Genomic DNA, 17965 nt, shown 5'->3' with positions numbered 1-17965 from the left:
CCTCTGGCTTGTATGCCTTCTAATGACCTATGCGTCGGCTTAATAGATCCGTAATTTGTCTCTGTAAAGAGTACCTGTCACCTACCCAGTCCTATCACAGAGGTCCTGTTTAGCCCCTTTGTCACATTAGTAAAGTTAACTGCAAAGAAAAAAAAATAGGTGATAAAATAAATGAAATTGCCCTAAAATGTAATTGCGTGCTTATAAACTGCCATACAAATGTCGTCTTTTGCCACGCGCACCAGAGTTAGAGAAATACTTATAGGTCCCTCATTTACAGTCACTCAAAACTGATGAGGTGAAAAGGAATTTAAGTAGAAATATACTTAAAAAAGCAGGAGAAACCTAGTAGGTCCCTTCTGTATTAGAGAACCTGCCTGTTTGCATTTTTTTTTTTTTTTTTTTTTTAAGTATTTGCTGCTTGTTAGCACTGTACACCAACTGTGTATGTGCAGTTGCCTGAAACTTTGGCTTCGGCTGAGCTGAATGAACCCCAGGGCATGCACAGGAGTGGCTGAAGTGACATCAATCAAAATTGTCTAATATCAAAGACCTAAAAGACCAGCCAAAGATGTTGGCAGGTGGTAAGGGAACCCCAGGAAACTGCTTTGCTTTGGGTTGTGTGTCAGCAGTATAGTTCTTCTTTAAAGAGCTTGTAAACGTGTGTGTGTGTGTGTGTGTGTGTGTGTGTGTGTGTGTGTGTGTATATATATATATATATATATATATATATATATATATATATATATATATATATATATATACATACATACATATATATATACATACACATTTTTTTTTTTTTGCTCTGTGCAATGGTATTAAAAAGTGGCACCAAACCTCCTCTTCTGGTGTCCCCTGCTTCTGCTCTCAATGACTATTTTCGGTTCAAACCTATGGTGGCACACCTGTGGGCCTGCTCTCGAGCCGGTCTGTGCACATCCATAGACGCACACAGTGTGGTTCGGCTCCACCTCCCTGCTCCTGCCTCACAGGATTTGATTGACCGCAGCAAGAGCCACTGGCTCCTTCTGCTGTCTCCATGTCCTGAGAGGAGAGAATGCTGCTGCAGACGGGCACAGCGCTGGACTTGAATAGGTCTCTGGGTAAGTATTTGATGAGATGAGGGGCGATATATATGTTGAGACATTTTTTTTTTTACCTTGATGCAAGGAATTCATTAAGGTAAAAGTTGTATTGCCTTTACAACCACTTTAAAGTGTCGCCTATTGATAAATTTGAATACCATAATATTTTGCAATTTTATGATGCATGCAGTTTTGAGGCTTGAGATATATTTACATACTACTACCTCCCTCTTATTTTGTACCACAAATGAGGATTAAAGTGGTGAAAAAAAAAAAATGTAACTCCCCTCTAAATGGCTGTTGCTAGGGAGTCTCTCATAGTCTGCCTCCTTCAGTGCCTGGGCTGGTGACATAATTTCCCCTCGGCACAGGAAGAGCTCAGCTCTGCCCCCTCCCTCCTGTCAGTCATCTGGGACACGTGACAGGTGCCAGATGACTGCGCGGCCAATCACTGTGCCCTGCGCCACTCGCGCATGCGCAGTGGGTGCCCAGCACAGTTGCATTGCCGGCGCCGCCTAATGGAGGGGGCAAGCGGGGCTTTGTTCCCCCCACATCGCTGGACCCTGGGACAGGTAAGTGTCTGATTATTAAGTCAGCAGCTGCAGTATTTGTAGCTGCTGACTTTTTTAAAAAAAATTTTTTTATTTTAGGTGAACTCATCTTTAAAGTGGTAGTAAAATAGTTTTTTTATTACCTACAGGTAAAAAAATTGTAGTTTTGATGAACTGTTGCACAAATATCATGCAGCATAAATTACAACTACCATAATTTTATTTTGCCATGCCCAGAAAATCTAATGTTTTGGGGATTTTAAGTAGTTATTACGTACGATGCTGATTTTGTGGTGTGTGAAAAATTAACGTTTCTCCAGAGGGGAAGTGCTTAAATTCCGTTATTGTATGTAAAAACAAATCAGTAGGAATATAGCTGTTCTGTAGTAATTGATGGTTGTCATAAGTTGCAACCGCTAGTCCTCAAGTGATTAAGGCCCTTTATGTATCGCAATCGCTCTTTAGACTGCCATGGATTAAACCTAATTATGTGAAAGCTGTTTAAGTCGAGGGCCAGTGCTGGCATTTACAGGGGTCATTGCAGCACAGTCGCATACATGCCGAGTAAATAGTGGGGTTTGTTTTGAAAAGGAAAATTAAAGATAACCCTGTTCCCTCGAACAAGCACTTGGGTGTAAACACTCAGCACAGGCAAATTACATTAACAAGGTATTGTTCACACTGGCTAACCAAATTTTCACCTATAAGCTTCACTGTGTTGGGGTTTGTGATTCCTGTGGTTTTTCTGAATAACATTTTGGATATGTATATATTACAGGTACTTGTATAGCACTCTCAATTTAGGTAGTACTTTACATATTTATTCACATCAGTCCCTGTCCTCAAGGAGCTTACAATCTAAGGCCCCTTACTCACATGCATTCATTCATACCAAATTCTTGGAAATTTTACCACATTTTGGTACATTTTTCTTCAAGAAATTTACTTCACGCTGTAAACAAAAGACCAGAAAATGAAAAAAAAAACAGAGGAAACTGTTGTTTGTAAGGGAAATAAAGTTTGAAAGTGTTTTTTTTTTTTTTTTTTTTTTTTTTTTTTTTGTGCCACTACTTTTTAGCCATTTTTGTAAACTGACCCAGGTTGCTCTCAGCCAAATGGTCAACAGTAAAATAAGTTTTTATGGACTTGCCTTTACAGTATTTTGAAAGCCACCATAGCTCCCCAGCTGCTGTACGTATTTGTCCGTCAGATGCGTTGAATACTTCCTCCCCTGCTGATTGTTGCTGTGGTTCCTTCCGCTTCATATGTCTTGCAGTGATGTATGAGCCAGCAGGAATAGCCACAGCCAGTGGGGAGCAAGTACCCTACACACCTGGAAGTGTAGAATACTTGCTGCAGCTTTTCAGTACACAGGCCTTGAGAAAGGCAAGTATGCACACACTACTTTTATTGGTGACCTCTTGGCTAAAAAATGTGACCCTCTCACTGGGTCATTATGACGTTTCTCGAAGCTTTGTGTGTATGTTTGTATACATTGTGATTGGAGGGACTGGTTTTTGGTGTGTTCTGTAGAGGGTGCTGTTACTTCACAGAAAACACAGTATTCCTCTAGTTACATTTATGAAGACTGGTATAAATACAAGCTTATTCTGGTGTCACACAGTTATAATAGGTTTATTCAAACATGCATAATGCCCCCATTGGGAGAGGGTTAAATCTCCTGGAAGCAGCTGTTGCGTTGCACCAAGATGTGATCAGCCGGGGAGAGAGGGGTCGTGTGACAGCTCAGTCATTTCTCCACATTGCACGGATTAGCTGCTTGCATAACAGATGGCTGATTATAAAGCCCTTCTCTCAGTAAAGATCTACTTTGGAACCCAACTCTTACCAGACAACCGCATTTATACATCATTCACGGTGACCTTCGGCCTCCAGATCTACTTAAATGTACCTTTTTTGTTTGCAGGGTGGTTGCCATGCAATAAAATAATCAAATCTGCATTATCAACACTGTCCTGTGGTTTGCCTTTTGGTTAAGGATGGAATTTACCCTAACGCACGTGCATTACTATTTATTTTGATTGGCACCCCAGTGCACAGAAGTCAAAATGCACCTATATTATATCATTGCAAAAATACCATTTTTTTTTTCTTTTTTAGTGTGTTAACGTGCATTCTTCACATGCCTGATGATGCATGACTCCAAAACGATGCACTTTGTCCTTTGTGATGTGATCGTTCTTCAGTAAAACTTTGAGCTGACACTAGATGATCCGTGGTGTACTGGCAAATATGTGCATTGATCTAAGGTGCATTAATGGCACATTAATAGTTAATGGGCTTCTCCATATGCATCAATGCACAGAAAACAATGTATTGCAGTTGTATGAAACAGCCCTTAAAGTAGTTCTAAAGCCTTAAGTTTTTTTACCTTTTGTTGCAGAGGATCCACCCCAGTCACCTTTATACTTGAGTCTGATGACGAGGGAGTGGGGGACGGGGCTGAGCCCTTCTGTCTGTGTCAGACTCGGTCAGTGCAGCTCAGGAGCCAGCCCATGCTAGGGCCCCCCAGGAGCCAGCCCACACGAGTGCCCCCATAGCAAGCAGCTTGTTATGGGGGCACTTGATGGATGAGGAGCTGGAAGCATTAGCAGGGGACCCTAGAAAAGGAGGACCGGGGCTGCTTTGTGCAAAACCATTGCACAGAGCAGGTAAGTATAGGCATGTTATTTTAATAATAAAATTGGTATGGTATGGTGATTGCATTTGTTTGTTTTCCTGGGGGGGGGGGGGGGGGGGGGCGACGGGAAAAAGGTAAAAACAGCAGATCTTTTTAGGTACAAGAGCCACTTTAGTATTTAAAGGGGAGCTTATCGTGGTACTAAAAAATATTCTATGCATGTCTCTCCACAAAGCGTCATTGTGTAAAGGTGCTTATGGCTTGGTTAAGGGTGTCCTTGTTAATAAAGCATTTTTCTATGCAAATAATTTTTTGATTACCCTGCCACCACTTCAGTGACCTTTTAGCGACGTGCTGTACAGATGAGACTTACATTATCCCAAGCTATGCCATTTTATTAGATTCAGTGCTGGCCGCTAAGACTGTTTACCATGTTTTGTGTAGTGCTGTGTGTTGGTGGAATGGAGGTTTGTGTGTTTTGTTTTTTCTCCTTTTTTTTTGTCACAGATCAGTGATGCATTTCTGAGTGTCTCATCTCTGACTGCTTTTTAGAATTTCAAAATGCGTACTTTTGAAATAATTCATAAAATATGTATGAAAGACTGTTTACTGTTTTAAAGTCAAGGGCATTTTTCTAGTAAAAGTAGCAAATGCCATGGAAATATATATATATATATATATATATATATATATATATATATATATATATATATATATATATAAAATGTGTGTGTGTATATATTTTAGAGAGAGTGTGTATAATTTTTTTAATTAAATTGGATTTTTCAGATATTTAACAAAAATAGTACTATTAATAATAGTACACAATAAAACAGATATAAGCCTTCTGTAAGCAAGCAAAATACATTACCAGTATCTTTTTTTTTTTTTTTTATTTCTAGACTAAATGAAACCAACACCAAGGAAATATTTTTATTACTGTAACAAATATTAACAGAAGCATCTTTTCTGTATTCTCTTTAGAAGAGCTAAATTTTTGTCTGCATTTGCCTGCTGTTAAGGAAACTACATGACCCAGCATGCCATATCAAGTGGAGGGGCTGTGCTCTGTAGTATTGGCATATTGCCCAGATTACAATTGCACACTCATGAGAGATTGACATTAACTGCTGCCGATTGGCTGTTCATAGCAGGTGATGAATGCTAAACCTAAAAGCAATGCAGTCCTGTAGAGAGCTGTGTGGTAGCATTGATTAATGCTTCATTATCACACCATGCCACAGCTGTGTCGGTAATATCGGCTAAATGCTACCAATCGAAGCATACAAGGGTTTTGAAATGCGTCTGTATTTGGTAGCCCATGCAGCAGTGACAAAACATTACATGCACTTTGCTCTTTGTAAACCGTTAGCGTCATGTCACACAAGCAGTTTTATTTCTGATCTTTAATGCTGAATCAAGGTGAACTACTTCGGGCTGCATTTTGAAGCCAAAGCATCAGCTTGACAGCAAGAAAACTAGCATCCGTAAAAGCAGAATAGGCATTGGCAACTTTCATTACTGTCAACACATTGTCAAGCAGTGTTGGTGTCTTGCCAAGGTCTCACCTGCTGAACTACAAAAAAAAACTTGTTTTATGGAGATGAAAGAGGAAGGTCTTCTGTATTTTTTTTTTTTTTTTAAATCCGGCTGGAAGGTACTGGGCAAGGCAGACAACACTGTTTTTTTATTGCAGCAGAGGCACTGTGATGATCAAGCTGAAAATTAGGCACTTGCTGTATTTTTGCAGGTCAGCACGTATTTTTGGCACTTGTAGTGTGTGTGTGTGTATGTGACCTGTACCGCGTTATTTATTTATTTTTTTTATTTGCCTCGTCATACTTTTAAAGCTTACCACATAATGATTTTACTTTTGTCCTGTGAAGATATTGGTGGGCCCTTCTATTATCTGATGTGTCATGTTTTTTTTTTTTCTTTACAGGGGATGTTTATTTTACGGTCCCCCTGGAACGGGAAAAACCTTAGTGGCACGAGCTTTGGCCAACGAATGCAGCCAGGGTGACAGGAAGGTTTCTTTCTTTATGCGCAAAGGAGCAGACTGCCTCAGCAAGTGGGTGGGAGAGTCAGAGCGTCAACTGCGGCTTCTGTTCGATCAAGTAAATTTCCTAATTTTTTATCTTTCTGGTGAAAATCTTAATATTGCAGTGCCAATGTTTGCATCAAATGCCTAAACAACTTTCAAGAATTATTGTATATAGATGCACATGGAGCACATTGTTTGTGGCATCCAGTACACATTCTTCAGAAAACATAGCTTTGTAAGCCTCAGGGAAGGAGAAAAATGCACAAATTTAGAATCTCCAATCTTTGTAGGCTCTCTGGAGATACATGGTCAGGGTGATATTTTTATTGGTAAGGACCCTTTCACACATGCCCGTTCATTTCATTAGTTCACTCTTCATGTTTTTTTTTTTTTTTAAGAAAAAATTAAGTTTTCATCCATTTTTACATCAGGTTTTTTTTTTTACATGTGTCGGCTAGAGTCCTTAAAGTATTTAACTCGACTACCGTATTTTATTCACTGCCAGCCTCTCTATTAGAAACTGGCATACCACACTATCCAAATCCTTTGTAAAAACGAGCACTCTAAATATCTCTAAATACCTCTTTTGAGCGGTCTTCAGGCCGGTCATGTGACTCCTGGTCGCTTTACAGCTCCAAGACATTGCTTTTATGGGAGAGGATGTGATCTCCCTCTGACGTCAGCCGGCAGAAGCAATGTCTTGGAGCTGTAAAGCGGAGCGAGTCACGTGACAGGCCTGAAGACAGCTCAAAAGAGTGCTTGTTTTTCCAAAGGACTCGGTGTGGTATGCCAGCCTCTAATAGAGGGTCTGGCAGTGACCAATGTAGTGTTTTGTTTACAAGTTTGGGGGGGGGAGAGAGGGAGAGAGAGGGAGAGAGAGGGAGAGAGAGGGAGAGAGAGGGAGAGAGAGGGAGAGAGAGGGAGAGAGAGGGAGAGAGAGGGAGAGAGAGGGAGAGAGAGGGAGAGAGAGGGAGAGAGAGGGAGAGAGAGGGAGAGAGAGGGAGAGAGAGGGAGAGAGAGGGAGAGAGAGGGAGAGAGAGGGAGAGAGAGGGAGAGAGAGGGAGAGGGAGAGAGAGAGAGGGAGAGAGAGAGAGGGAGAGAGAGAGAGGGAGGGGGAGGGAGGGAGGGGGAGGGAGGGAGAGAGAGGGAGAGAGAGAGAGGGAGAGAGAGAGAGGGAGAGAGAGAGAGGGAGAGAGAGAGAGGGAGAGGGAGGGAGGGGGAGGGAGGGAGAGAGAGGGAGAGAGATATCACAGGCAGGAAAGGAGGGGGTGAGAGGAGAGCAGAGGGGACAGATGTGTGATGGAGGGACATTTTCTGACCACGGTGGACAGGGCTGTGCAGCCCTGGTTATCTTGGTCAGTATAGAGAGGGCATTCAGGAAGTGACAGGATCAGAGGGGTTTCTTTTACAGTTTAGAAAGTGGCAGATTATACAGTGCAGGCACTGTGCTATGTAATCTGCTTTAAAAGACCAGAATCTGAATAATTATTTTTGGGGTTAACAAACACTTTAACCACTTTAGTCTTGAATCCATTTTTTCAAAAAATGACTGTTGGTTTACATTTGGTTTCTTGTCTGATCCGTTTTTCTTAACTGAAGAAAAATAGGGCTTTGACCTGTTCCAAAAAAAGGGACGTTGACAGCTGATGTGAATGGATGATCTGTTTACATCAGTTTTTCCATAGAGGTGCATTGGTGTCTGTTTTTCTTCTGTGAATGGGTCCTAATGCCTAGTACACGTGGGCCAAATGTTGGCAGACATTGGTCAGTTAAAACCGCCTGGCATTCGGCCCGTGCGTATGTCAGCTGGTCTGACAGAAGTTTGGCCAGCTTCTGTTAGACGTTCATGCTGGAAAAAGCAGCAGCCGACCAACTTCTGATCAGCACGCTCGGCCAATGGCAGAGAGCCCTGGCCAGAGTGTTCTGGCGGAGGGGCTGTCCCCCTGTCAAAACACAACAGAGATTGATGTACTAACGTTGGATTGTTAGTACAGCAGCTCCAGCCAGAGCTATCTGTTTTTTTCATTCTACCCACTGGGTTGAACAAAAAAAAAAATTATTGGTGTGTACTAGGCTTAACACTCAGGGTGCAAACTAAACCAAAAATAAAGGCGCAGTCATTTACAACATGCTGCTAAGATATATTCATGGGGGCATCATCTTAACTGAAACAAGTACCAAAAACATTGGCAAATAAGGTACTTTAAATATGCAAACCTGGAATTACTGATGAACCATAACAATGATTGATAAAACATGCTTTCATTTATAAATCTTTTGATAAAATTCCAATGGGCATAGATTAAAAGGTATCGCTTTATCAGTTACGAACAATACGTTCTCAAACTCACAAATCCCATAGCAGTATACACGTTTTGCGGTTAGTACTGCTGTTTCAGGACTGCAGATGTGCTTTCTATAATATATAAATGAAATTTCATAACCACAATACAAACCGAAAAAAAAAACACTCCAAAAAAATGGGTTTTAAGATAAAGTGCAGATAATGGCAAACGCCAATATAACATATTAGAGATAAACATGGCGCATGTAATGGATGGCCAACTGGAAGAATCCTAATACAACCTCCACCTTTTCCCTTAAATCTCCCCCATGAGATCCCATGAAAATGGAAACCAGCTGGCAAACTATCAGCGGGTTATAATTCACAGGTGTGAGTGGGAAGAGGTCCCCTTACCATAAGACTCTGTCATCTTGAATACCGACATATTTATGTTTTTATATTTTTGCCATTTCATTTGTTATAAATGGGTTTTAGACTATTTGAATCCATATCAAAGAACATCTGCAGTCCTGAAGAAGCGGTAATAATTGCAAAATGCATTTAGTTTACACAATACCATTGTGGGATGTTTTTGTGAACTTTCGAGAATGTGTTATATCCAACCGATAAATATATACTTTTTAATCTGTTGGATTTTTATGAAATTGTGTCAAGTAAAAGTGCATGTTTTATCGATTATGGTTCATCAGTGATTTCAGGGGAACATATATAAAGTCTCATTTCCTTTTGGTTTTGGTAAAATCAGGGTGCACAAAGTGCTCGTGGGCAGCAGGTCTTGTGTGGGTGAAGAGATTTCTGGTGTCTACAATGCTATAGCTATAGGGTGTATTGTTACAGCAGCTTTTGCTTTGCAATAGTTTTATGTTTTCTTTTGATTGCAGGCGTATGTGATGAGGCCGTCTATAATATTTTTCGATGAAATTGATGGACTGGCTCCAGTTCGCTCTAGCAGGCAGGATCAGATCCATAGGTAAGTTTTTATATTGTCGTTTTTATTGTATGCATGTGATTTTCATCTATGTTGGAAAGCTATTTAAGTTTTGAACAGAGGGGGGACGTTTTTGTTTAGTTTCGTTTTTTTTTTTTTTTTTTTTTCTCGCTTTTGCACCCTTCACCTTGACCAAACGTCCCTCACCTTTCCCCATACACAGAAGCAAGCTTACCTCATTACGACAGCTGCAGCCTCTGATGGCTGTCTAGATCCAGCGCCGCAGGTCTTACTGTACTAGCAGTGACAGCACCTTACAGCCCAGTAGACTTCTGTAGGACTGTGTGCCAAGGCTGGAGACAAAGAGAGATGGAGCCATGGAAGTCTATGGGACTGTAATAAACAAGCACGATCAGTACAGTGAGATGTGCTTCAATGGATGTAAACTATCTCTGGAGGCCACTGCCATCAATGTATGTATGCACATATGGAGGAGGAGGGTTTGGTCAGGACAAATGAGGCAAAAAATATTAAGTGCACTTGTCTTAAAGCAAACTTATCCTCTAAATGTAAAGTAGACTTTCCTGTTAAAATCAAGTTTAATCCTGTAACTCCACCCATTCCTAGCTATTGGTCTGTTTATGTGATGAGCAACATCACTGATAATTAGGGGATTGTTAGTTTGTGGAAGTAGAGGTATGCATTGAGCCTCTGGGAAATTTCAGTAGCGTATTCCTGCAGACACAATGGGGTTGATGTACTAAAGGCGATTAGACTATACACTTTGAGAGTACAGTTGCACTAATTTTCCCCAAAGCGCAATGAATTTGGTACAGTTCTGCTGATTTCCATTATCCAATCGTGTGCAAGCAAAAATGCTTTTTTTTTCCCCCTCTTGCACCTGATTGGCTATTCTTTACAAAGTGAAGCTACACTACATTTACTAAGCTGTGGGGAAAACTAGTGCAACTTCACTTGCAAAGTGCATTGTCTATCGGTGCTTACTCTGATTTACTAAAGAAGTCTAGCAAAGTTATTTTTAAAGTGAATTTTCACTCATCTTAGTGATCAAGGTGAAAAAAACGTATGCTTAAATTTGCATATAATACCTCAATTGTGCGTAAGGAAAATAAACGTGGTTTCTTTTCTTACATCAGGGGACACAGAGCCGTAGTACTTTGTGGGTTATATCGGCGTATCAGGTGCTGGACACTGGCACGCCCCTTAAGGCGTGAACTTTCCCCATATAACCCCTCCCACTACTGGGAGTCCTCAGTTTTTTTCGCCAGTGTCTAAGGTGTTGGGCACGTGTAAGATTGTGTGTACTGAGCTCCACGGGCAGTAATCCTTTGAGAGACAGCCATCCTGACCAGATCGGTTCTGTTGTCTCCGTAATGGACTAAATGAGCGGTACCCAGGTCTCGACATCTGAAGACACAAGGTTTTGCTTGCGAATGCTTTTAAACCTGGGCCCTGGGATCCAGTACTTTTTGGTAGTAAGGCCAAAATAAAAGTTTATTGGCAGGGTCTTCTCGCAGGTCCAGGATTGCTTGATTACCTGAGTGTACCCCTGTTCCTGTAGGTTTCCTTTCAAGGTCTTGGAGCCTACCACGAAGGGCAAAGATTGGGCTTTTTATCTCTGATAAACCCTGCTGTGAGGAAAGGTAGGGGAGATTTCCTCAGAAATCTCTCCTTCCATGTATTGTGTTGTCATGTCTGTGTCACCACTGGAGGCTGTATTGAGCACTCACCATTCTGACACTGGAAACGGCAGAAGCTCCAGTCTCCTCCGTTCAAGCCAGCCCAGACCCTCAGGTATGAAGGGGGGGGGGGGGTTCTGGTCACTTCTTGGGGCCCCCAGATTGGTGTTTTTTGATCCCTTGAATGCCAGCCAGCTGCCTTCTTTTTTTTTTTCTTGTGGGGGGGTAGGAATAAAGTTGTTTTTGGGCAAGTCGCAGCTGCTCGTCAGGCGGAGGATTTATAGTTCCCCCGCGCGCGTCACCCGCCATGATGCCGCCACTCACATACTTCCCTGTTGAAAGAGGAAGGAGGGGGCCGTTTTCACGCGGGAGGCATGGCTAAACGACGTCAGACGCCAGCCACGCGTGGAGGAAGTAATTTAAGCTACACAGGAAGAGCTGCAGTCTGGCGGTGGAGGGACAGAGCAGAGTGGTTGCTAGTCAGGTTTGGTGACACAGGCACCCCCCCCCTTTTGTTGACAACATAGTACTGTATAGCTAGGACTAATAGCAGTTATTGTACTATAGCCTAGCAAGTGTAACATTCTTTTGCTGGTAGCTTTGTACTGTAAGCTATGAGTGGCAAGGGGGCCAGGAACTCCTCTAAATGGTCATAACAAACGAAGACCCTGTCCAAAAGAATGTCTTCCTCTTGTGAGAGGGTTGCGGCCGGTCAGATTGAGCCGTCAGGGGAAGCTGTTATTGCAGTCGCTCAGGACGCTTCAGCCCCTTGAGTATGTTACACATGAAGTGTTGTCCTCTACCATCTCTGGCTTAAAGAAAAAGCTTGATGCAATTTTATCCCTTCAGAGTGGGGTTAAACGCAGTAGATCCCCATCAAGTGCTCAAGATCCTCCTCTGGAGGTTCAGGATGCCGGAGATCAGGCAGATCTTCCTAGAGATATGGAAGATACTGGCTTATCCTCTTCTGAGGATCCTAACACTGAAGGCGTATCACCGCAGGGGAGTTTGCTTGTGCGTCCATTCAAATTTCACGTCTGATGTTGGGACTAGTGCATTCTCGCAGAGTTCTTTGGCTTAAGAGTTGGTCAGCCGAAGCACCGTGTAAGAAGCTCTTAGCCAGTTTCCCTTTTCATGGTGAACGGCTATTCGGAGAAGATTTGGATAAATACAAAAGAAATGGCAAAAGTTCTCTGTTGCCAGTAAAGAAATTTAGACATTTCTTTAAGCGGGCCTCTTCTCCTGTATCAGCGACATCAGCCTCTAGGCCGTCAGGTTCAAGGGGGAAACCCCAGGGACAGCACGAAGGTCAGAAAAGATCTTGGGGAAAGAAGCCCACCAAGCAGAGTACTAAAGCCTCCTTATGAGAGACATATATATGTCTATCTCTATCTATAGTTTTAGGAGACACTCTAGGGAATAAATGGTTCATTGCAACTTTTTATGTTGCATGTTTGTGTAGCACTTTTTCAGACAAGTTTTTGGGAGAAAAAACTTCCACGAATGTAAAAAAAAAACAAAAAAAAAACACTAAAGAACTTTTTTTTCTTTTTCTTTTTTTTTCTTTTTATATAATGTGAAAGATGTTACACCAAGTAAATACATACCTAATATCTCATGCTTTAAAATTTGACATTGAAAACACTAGTGGAATGGTGCCAAACTTTAGTACTTAAAATCTCCATCGGCAAGGATTTTTTTTAAAGATGACATGTTTAGATTTACAAAATAGGGCAAACGATTGGGGTGTATGTAACCTGTGTGTATCTGGCTCTGATTCTATCCAGTGCCTCGCCAGCTGCTCACCTCACCGCACATCCCTGATTTAGTCATCCAATGTGCAAGCAGCAATCCTGGTTTTTCTATTTTCTTTGCCCATTCATTGCAAGATGTGGTTTTGCTTTGTTTTAGCAAAAATTCACTTTAGTAGGTCATGTTAACTTTTAAAGTGAATCTATGTGCTTGTTATATTTGTGCTTTCCTCCTTGGCAAGGAGCAGAATTCTCGCTACCTGTAGGAAATCTGCACTGAGGAAGTATAAAATCTGCCATTGCTGAACCTTGCTTCTGAAATTGCTAGTTTCCTGGCAAACACGCTGAGTCAATGGATTTAGGTACCTTTTTAATTTCGTTCTGGATCCCTGAAGATTACGGGTCAACATGACAGCCAAACTACTATTTTGAAGTGAAGGTCACCAATGGCAGCCTCTAATTTCTGTCAGTACAGGTTTCCTTTAAAGATCCTATACATGAGTAGCAGTATAAGATATTTACTGTGATTTATGGGTGTTTTCTGCTTTCAATAACTTTTTTTTCCCCATTTGCAGCTCTATAGTCTCCACCCTGCTTGCACTTATGGACGGGTTGGATAATCGGGGTGAAATCATAGTTATTGGTGCTACCAACCGACTTGATTCAATAGATCCAGCACTCAGGAGACCTGGTCGTTTCGACAGGGAATTTCTTTTCAGTTTACCTGATCAGAAGGTAACGTCACTGGTACAATATATTATATAAAAGAATAGATTGCAGGCATAACATGATCTTATCTTTGAAGTTTTGCATTTGCTATGAACTTCAGAAAAATAACTATTTTTTTTAAATGTAATTCTAAGGATATAAAGCATATGAAAAGTTGTAGTGTGCTCCCTAACCATATCAGCAATTTCAAAACGCACTGGTTCATTTAATAAAACAGTAGTGTTATTGTAGTACTTTTCTTTTTCTCTCAACAGACTCCAATCACTGTACATATTGGGGTAGATTTACTAAAACTGGTGCACACAGAATCTGGTGCAGCTGTGCCTAGTAACCAATTGGCTTCTAATGTCGGCTTGTTCAATCAAGCTTTGCCAATAAAACCTAGAAGCTGATTGGTTACTATGCAGAGCTGTACCAGATTAACTGAAACTGGGTCACACAATCTCCCCATTGAATTTTTAACAAAAACATATATTTCTTGTCCATTGAGCAACAAGAGAGGTTTTAACTTTTGGATTATGTGGCTGCCTGCAGGAGGATTGAACACTGACAAACAAAAACCGTAGGCCAACCCAGGATAACACCACCTACTACCAACATGCCTTCATCTTTGCTAGGGTTCTACAATGATGGCTGTCTTTTCTGTAGCTATTCTGTATTAAAGACCACCCAATTTTACTAGCAGTTTTATTTTTTCGTTTTTTCCTTTGATTAACCACTTCAGCCCTGGATAATTTTGCTGGCTAAAGACCAGACCACTTTTTGCGATTCGGCACTGTTGCTTTAACTGACAATTGCGCGGTCATGCGACGTGGCTCCAAACAAAATTGGCGTCCTTTTTTCCCCACAAATAGCTTTCTTTTGGTGGAATTTGATCACCTCTGCGGTTTTTATTTTTTGCGCTATAAACAAAAATAGTGACAATTTTGAAAAAAATGCAATATTTTTTACTTTTTGTTATAATATCCCCCAAAAATATATAAAAAAAACATTTTTTCCCCTCAGTTTAGGCCGATACATATTCTTGCCCTGCATTCCCAGGACATGGTCCAGGCTTTACAGGTGTATCTGTCTGCTACGGCTCCCTTCCTGAAGTCAAACTGTTTCTCAGTGGCTGGTCCGAAAAAAGGTCTGGCAGTCTAGTCTTCCACCATTTCTCAGTGGATCAGACAGATCGTGGTTCAGGCCTATGCCTTTAAGGGGAGGGTGCTCCCTTTTCCTGTCATTGCTCGTTCCACCAGAGCAATTGGGACCTCCTGGGCTTTCCGACATCAAGCGTCTGTCTCCCAGGTGTTTAAGGCGACGACTTGGTCATCCGTTTACACTTTCCCTAAATTCTACCAAGTTGACATCTTCAAATGCTTGCATTGGCTGCAAGGTTTTGCAGGCTGCTGTGTAAGGTTGCAACAACACTTTCTTTAACCACTTACAGACCGGACCATTTTGCTGGTCAAAGACCAGACCACTTTTTGCAATTCGGCACTGCGTCGCTTTAATTGACAATTGCGCGGTCGTGCGACGTGGCTCCCAAACAAAATTGACGTCCTTTTTTCCCCCACAAATAGAGCTTTCTTTTGGTGGTAACCCCTGCAGTTTTTATTTTTTGCGCTATAAACAAAAATAGAGCGACAATTTTGAAAAAACGCATTCTTTTTTACTTTTTGTTATATCATCCCCCAAAAATATATATAAAAAAAACTTTTTTTTTTCCCTCAGTTTGGGCCGATACGTATTCTACATATTTTTGGTAAAAATCACAATAGGCGATTATTGATTGGTTTGCGCAAAAGTTAAAGCGTTTACAAAATAGGGGACGCCGGCAGCGCTCTCACGATGGCAGGGCGGCAAATTTAAAGGGACGTACAGGTACGCCCATTTGCCTGCCCGTGTGACGTACATCGGCGTGCGCTGGTCGGGAACATACATACATCATAAAATTTTCTTGTACAGCTTTCCTTTAGCTTTACCAAAACCATATAATATGAGCTCAAACGTAAACACTTTCAAATTGTATGCAATCAGGCAGGCCATTGCACTACATAGCTGAAGGTAAATCTAAAGAAAATTGAAGAAAAAAATTGTATGGTCAGCTTTAGACTCTCTAATATATCGGTGGTAGAGCTATGTGACAGTCCCACATTTTTTTTCTGTGCCCCTAGTTCACACTTTTCCAATGGCTCCTGGGCTGCTTGTATCACACCTACTAATGGTGCTGGTATTTTCAGCCTGGATTCTGTCCTTTCTTTTGGAGTCCCTTTTAGCTCCATCAGGTTGACTGAGGTTTATACTAAAGTCATGCAAGACTTTATGGCCCAAATTTTCTCATTTACCTGTTATGATTGCATGTGCGCCTTCCTCTGCAGATTCTTAATTTGACTTGCTCATTGCGTTAGCAACTTCCAAGCCTGAAAGTGGGTGGAACACGCAACATGTTTACAAAGGTGAACTTATCCTTAAAATCTATTTCAGACCTGCTATACCCTATATATCCCTGAAGAAGAGAAGGAAATCCTCTAAAAATGCACTGGGTGTATCCCTGAGTGGGGATTCGTGTTAATTAAACCAGGACTGTATGATTATGTCCTCTAACAGGGACTTTATTTTTTTATGTGTACTGTACAATTGTGTGATATACCAGCTGATATGAATTTGTTTTTAAACTTGCTTTGCAAATAAAGTTTTGCCCAAAGCTAGAAGTTCCCCGTAGGGGTAATAGTCTCGGTCTAAACGAGGTCCAAAAAAAAAAAAATAAGCTTCCTGGCTAGTAGTGAAACCACACTGGGTCTGCTTCAGACATTTTTCATCATAGCCTGCCTACATCTTATTTGTTCCCCAACAACTGATTGATTAACCCAGGGAAAAGGAAAATTATACCCCAGGTGGGGAACAAGGTGTGGCCAGCACTTTAAAGTTTTACTAAACCCAGAACCCTGTATTCATTATATCTGGTCTCCCACAGTGCAGAGAACATGGAAATTAAATTATTTTAGTAAATATAAACTGCCAAATACCCTTTCTCATCAGCAGTATATAGCAGTCTTGTGACTTCTATCAGTGTCTGGCTAAAGCTTCTAGAAAGTTTTCATTCTCCTCTGACTGTCCTATGAGTCTATGGAACACCTGACATGGACAGTGCTGATTGGCCCTGTGCCGATCACACGTACCCTCCCAAGAAAAAAAAACTCTAGCAACACACACCAAACTGAGCATGTGACTCTAAAGCAGGGGTGTCCAAACTACGGCCCTCCAGCTGTTGCAGAACTACACATCCCATGAGGCATTGTAAAACTCATGACATTCAAAGACATGACTAGGCATGATGGGGATTGTAGTTCCTGAACAACTGGAGGGCTGTAGTTTGGACACCCCTGCTCTAAAGGCTCTGTACTAACAGTAGATGGATTGGGGACAGTGGAAAAGGGGAGGATCAGAGAGAACACAATAAAACAGCTTGTTTACAGTTGTGGGTTTAATAGCACTTTAACTCTCTACATATCTTTCACTGCCACCCCTTTATCTCAGGAACCTCAGAACCCTATGCAGCAGATGCACTGCATCCACAACTGACGGAGAACATTTTAGGTAGAAGAAATGTAACAGAGCCTTGCTGTATAACTTTCACTCAATTTAGACCGCTTTATTTGACAGTTGTAATGGTTCTGGATTTCTTTTTTCTTGTATATGCAACCAGATTTTTTTTTTTTTTATTCCTTTTACTAGGCAAGAAAGCACATTTTACAAATACATACCAGGGACTGGAATCCCAAATTGTCTAAAGCGTTCCTTGAGGAACTAGCAGAAAAATGTGTTGGTGAGTTTTTGTTTTTATATTTCAATGTTTTTTCTTGAAGAAGCAGTCTGGTAGGAACAGAAGCATTAATGTAACAAATTCAGTACTCGTGTTGTCAGCATATCAATACAGAGGCATAAAGTATAATTATAACCGATATCTGTCATCTAACATCACATCAGAAAACAAAAGGCATAGCATAAATCTGAGTACTAATGGGTTTGAACAGGTACTTCCCAATTATAATCAGTGGTGCCGCCATGTACGGTGGGTAATGAAAAGCTGGAGTAAGGGCAAATATAGGGGAGGGGGGGGGGGGTGTGGAGGTCATGGGTGGGAAGTCGTGGAGAAATCCTGGCAGCGAACTCTGAGGTTGTCCCAGGGTTCGCTACTGAGTAAGGTTCCATAAGCTATTAACTGAATTGTATATGTAAATAC

General features: G+C 41.4%; 1 protein-coding gene across 1 annotated transcript in view; it reads left to right on the top strand.

Annotated features, from left to right (window-relative positions):
- Positions 1–17965, top strand: part of ATAD2B (ATPase family AAA domain containing 2B) — a 201962-nt gene that overhangs the window by 78372 nt on the left and 105625 nt on the right. The window contains exons 12-15 of the mRNA XM_077488860.1: positions 6223–6397; positions 9511–9599; positions 13584–13743; positions 17458–17548. Of these exons, the coding sequence (XP_077344986.1) occupies positions 6223–6397; positions 9511–9599; positions 13584–13743; positions 17458–17548 (515 nt within the window). The remainder of the gene's footprint in view (positions 1–6222; positions 6398–9510; positions 9600–13583; positions 13744–17457; positions 17549–17965) is intronic.

The sequence above is a fragment of the Lithobates pipiens genome, unplaced genomic scaffold (genome assembly GCF_037356315.1).
Source record: "Lithobates pipiens isolate NorthernLeopardFrog02 unplaced genomic scaffold, aLitPip1_a1.2 Scaffold_18, whole genome shotgun sequence".
In the NCBI taxonomy this organism is placed as follows: Eukaryota; Metazoa; Chordata; class Amphibia; order Anura; family Ranidae; genus Lithobates; species Lithobates pipiens.
The sequence above is the reverse complement of the archived record's forward strand: the minus strand, read 5'-3'. Positions and strand labels throughout refer to the sequence as shown.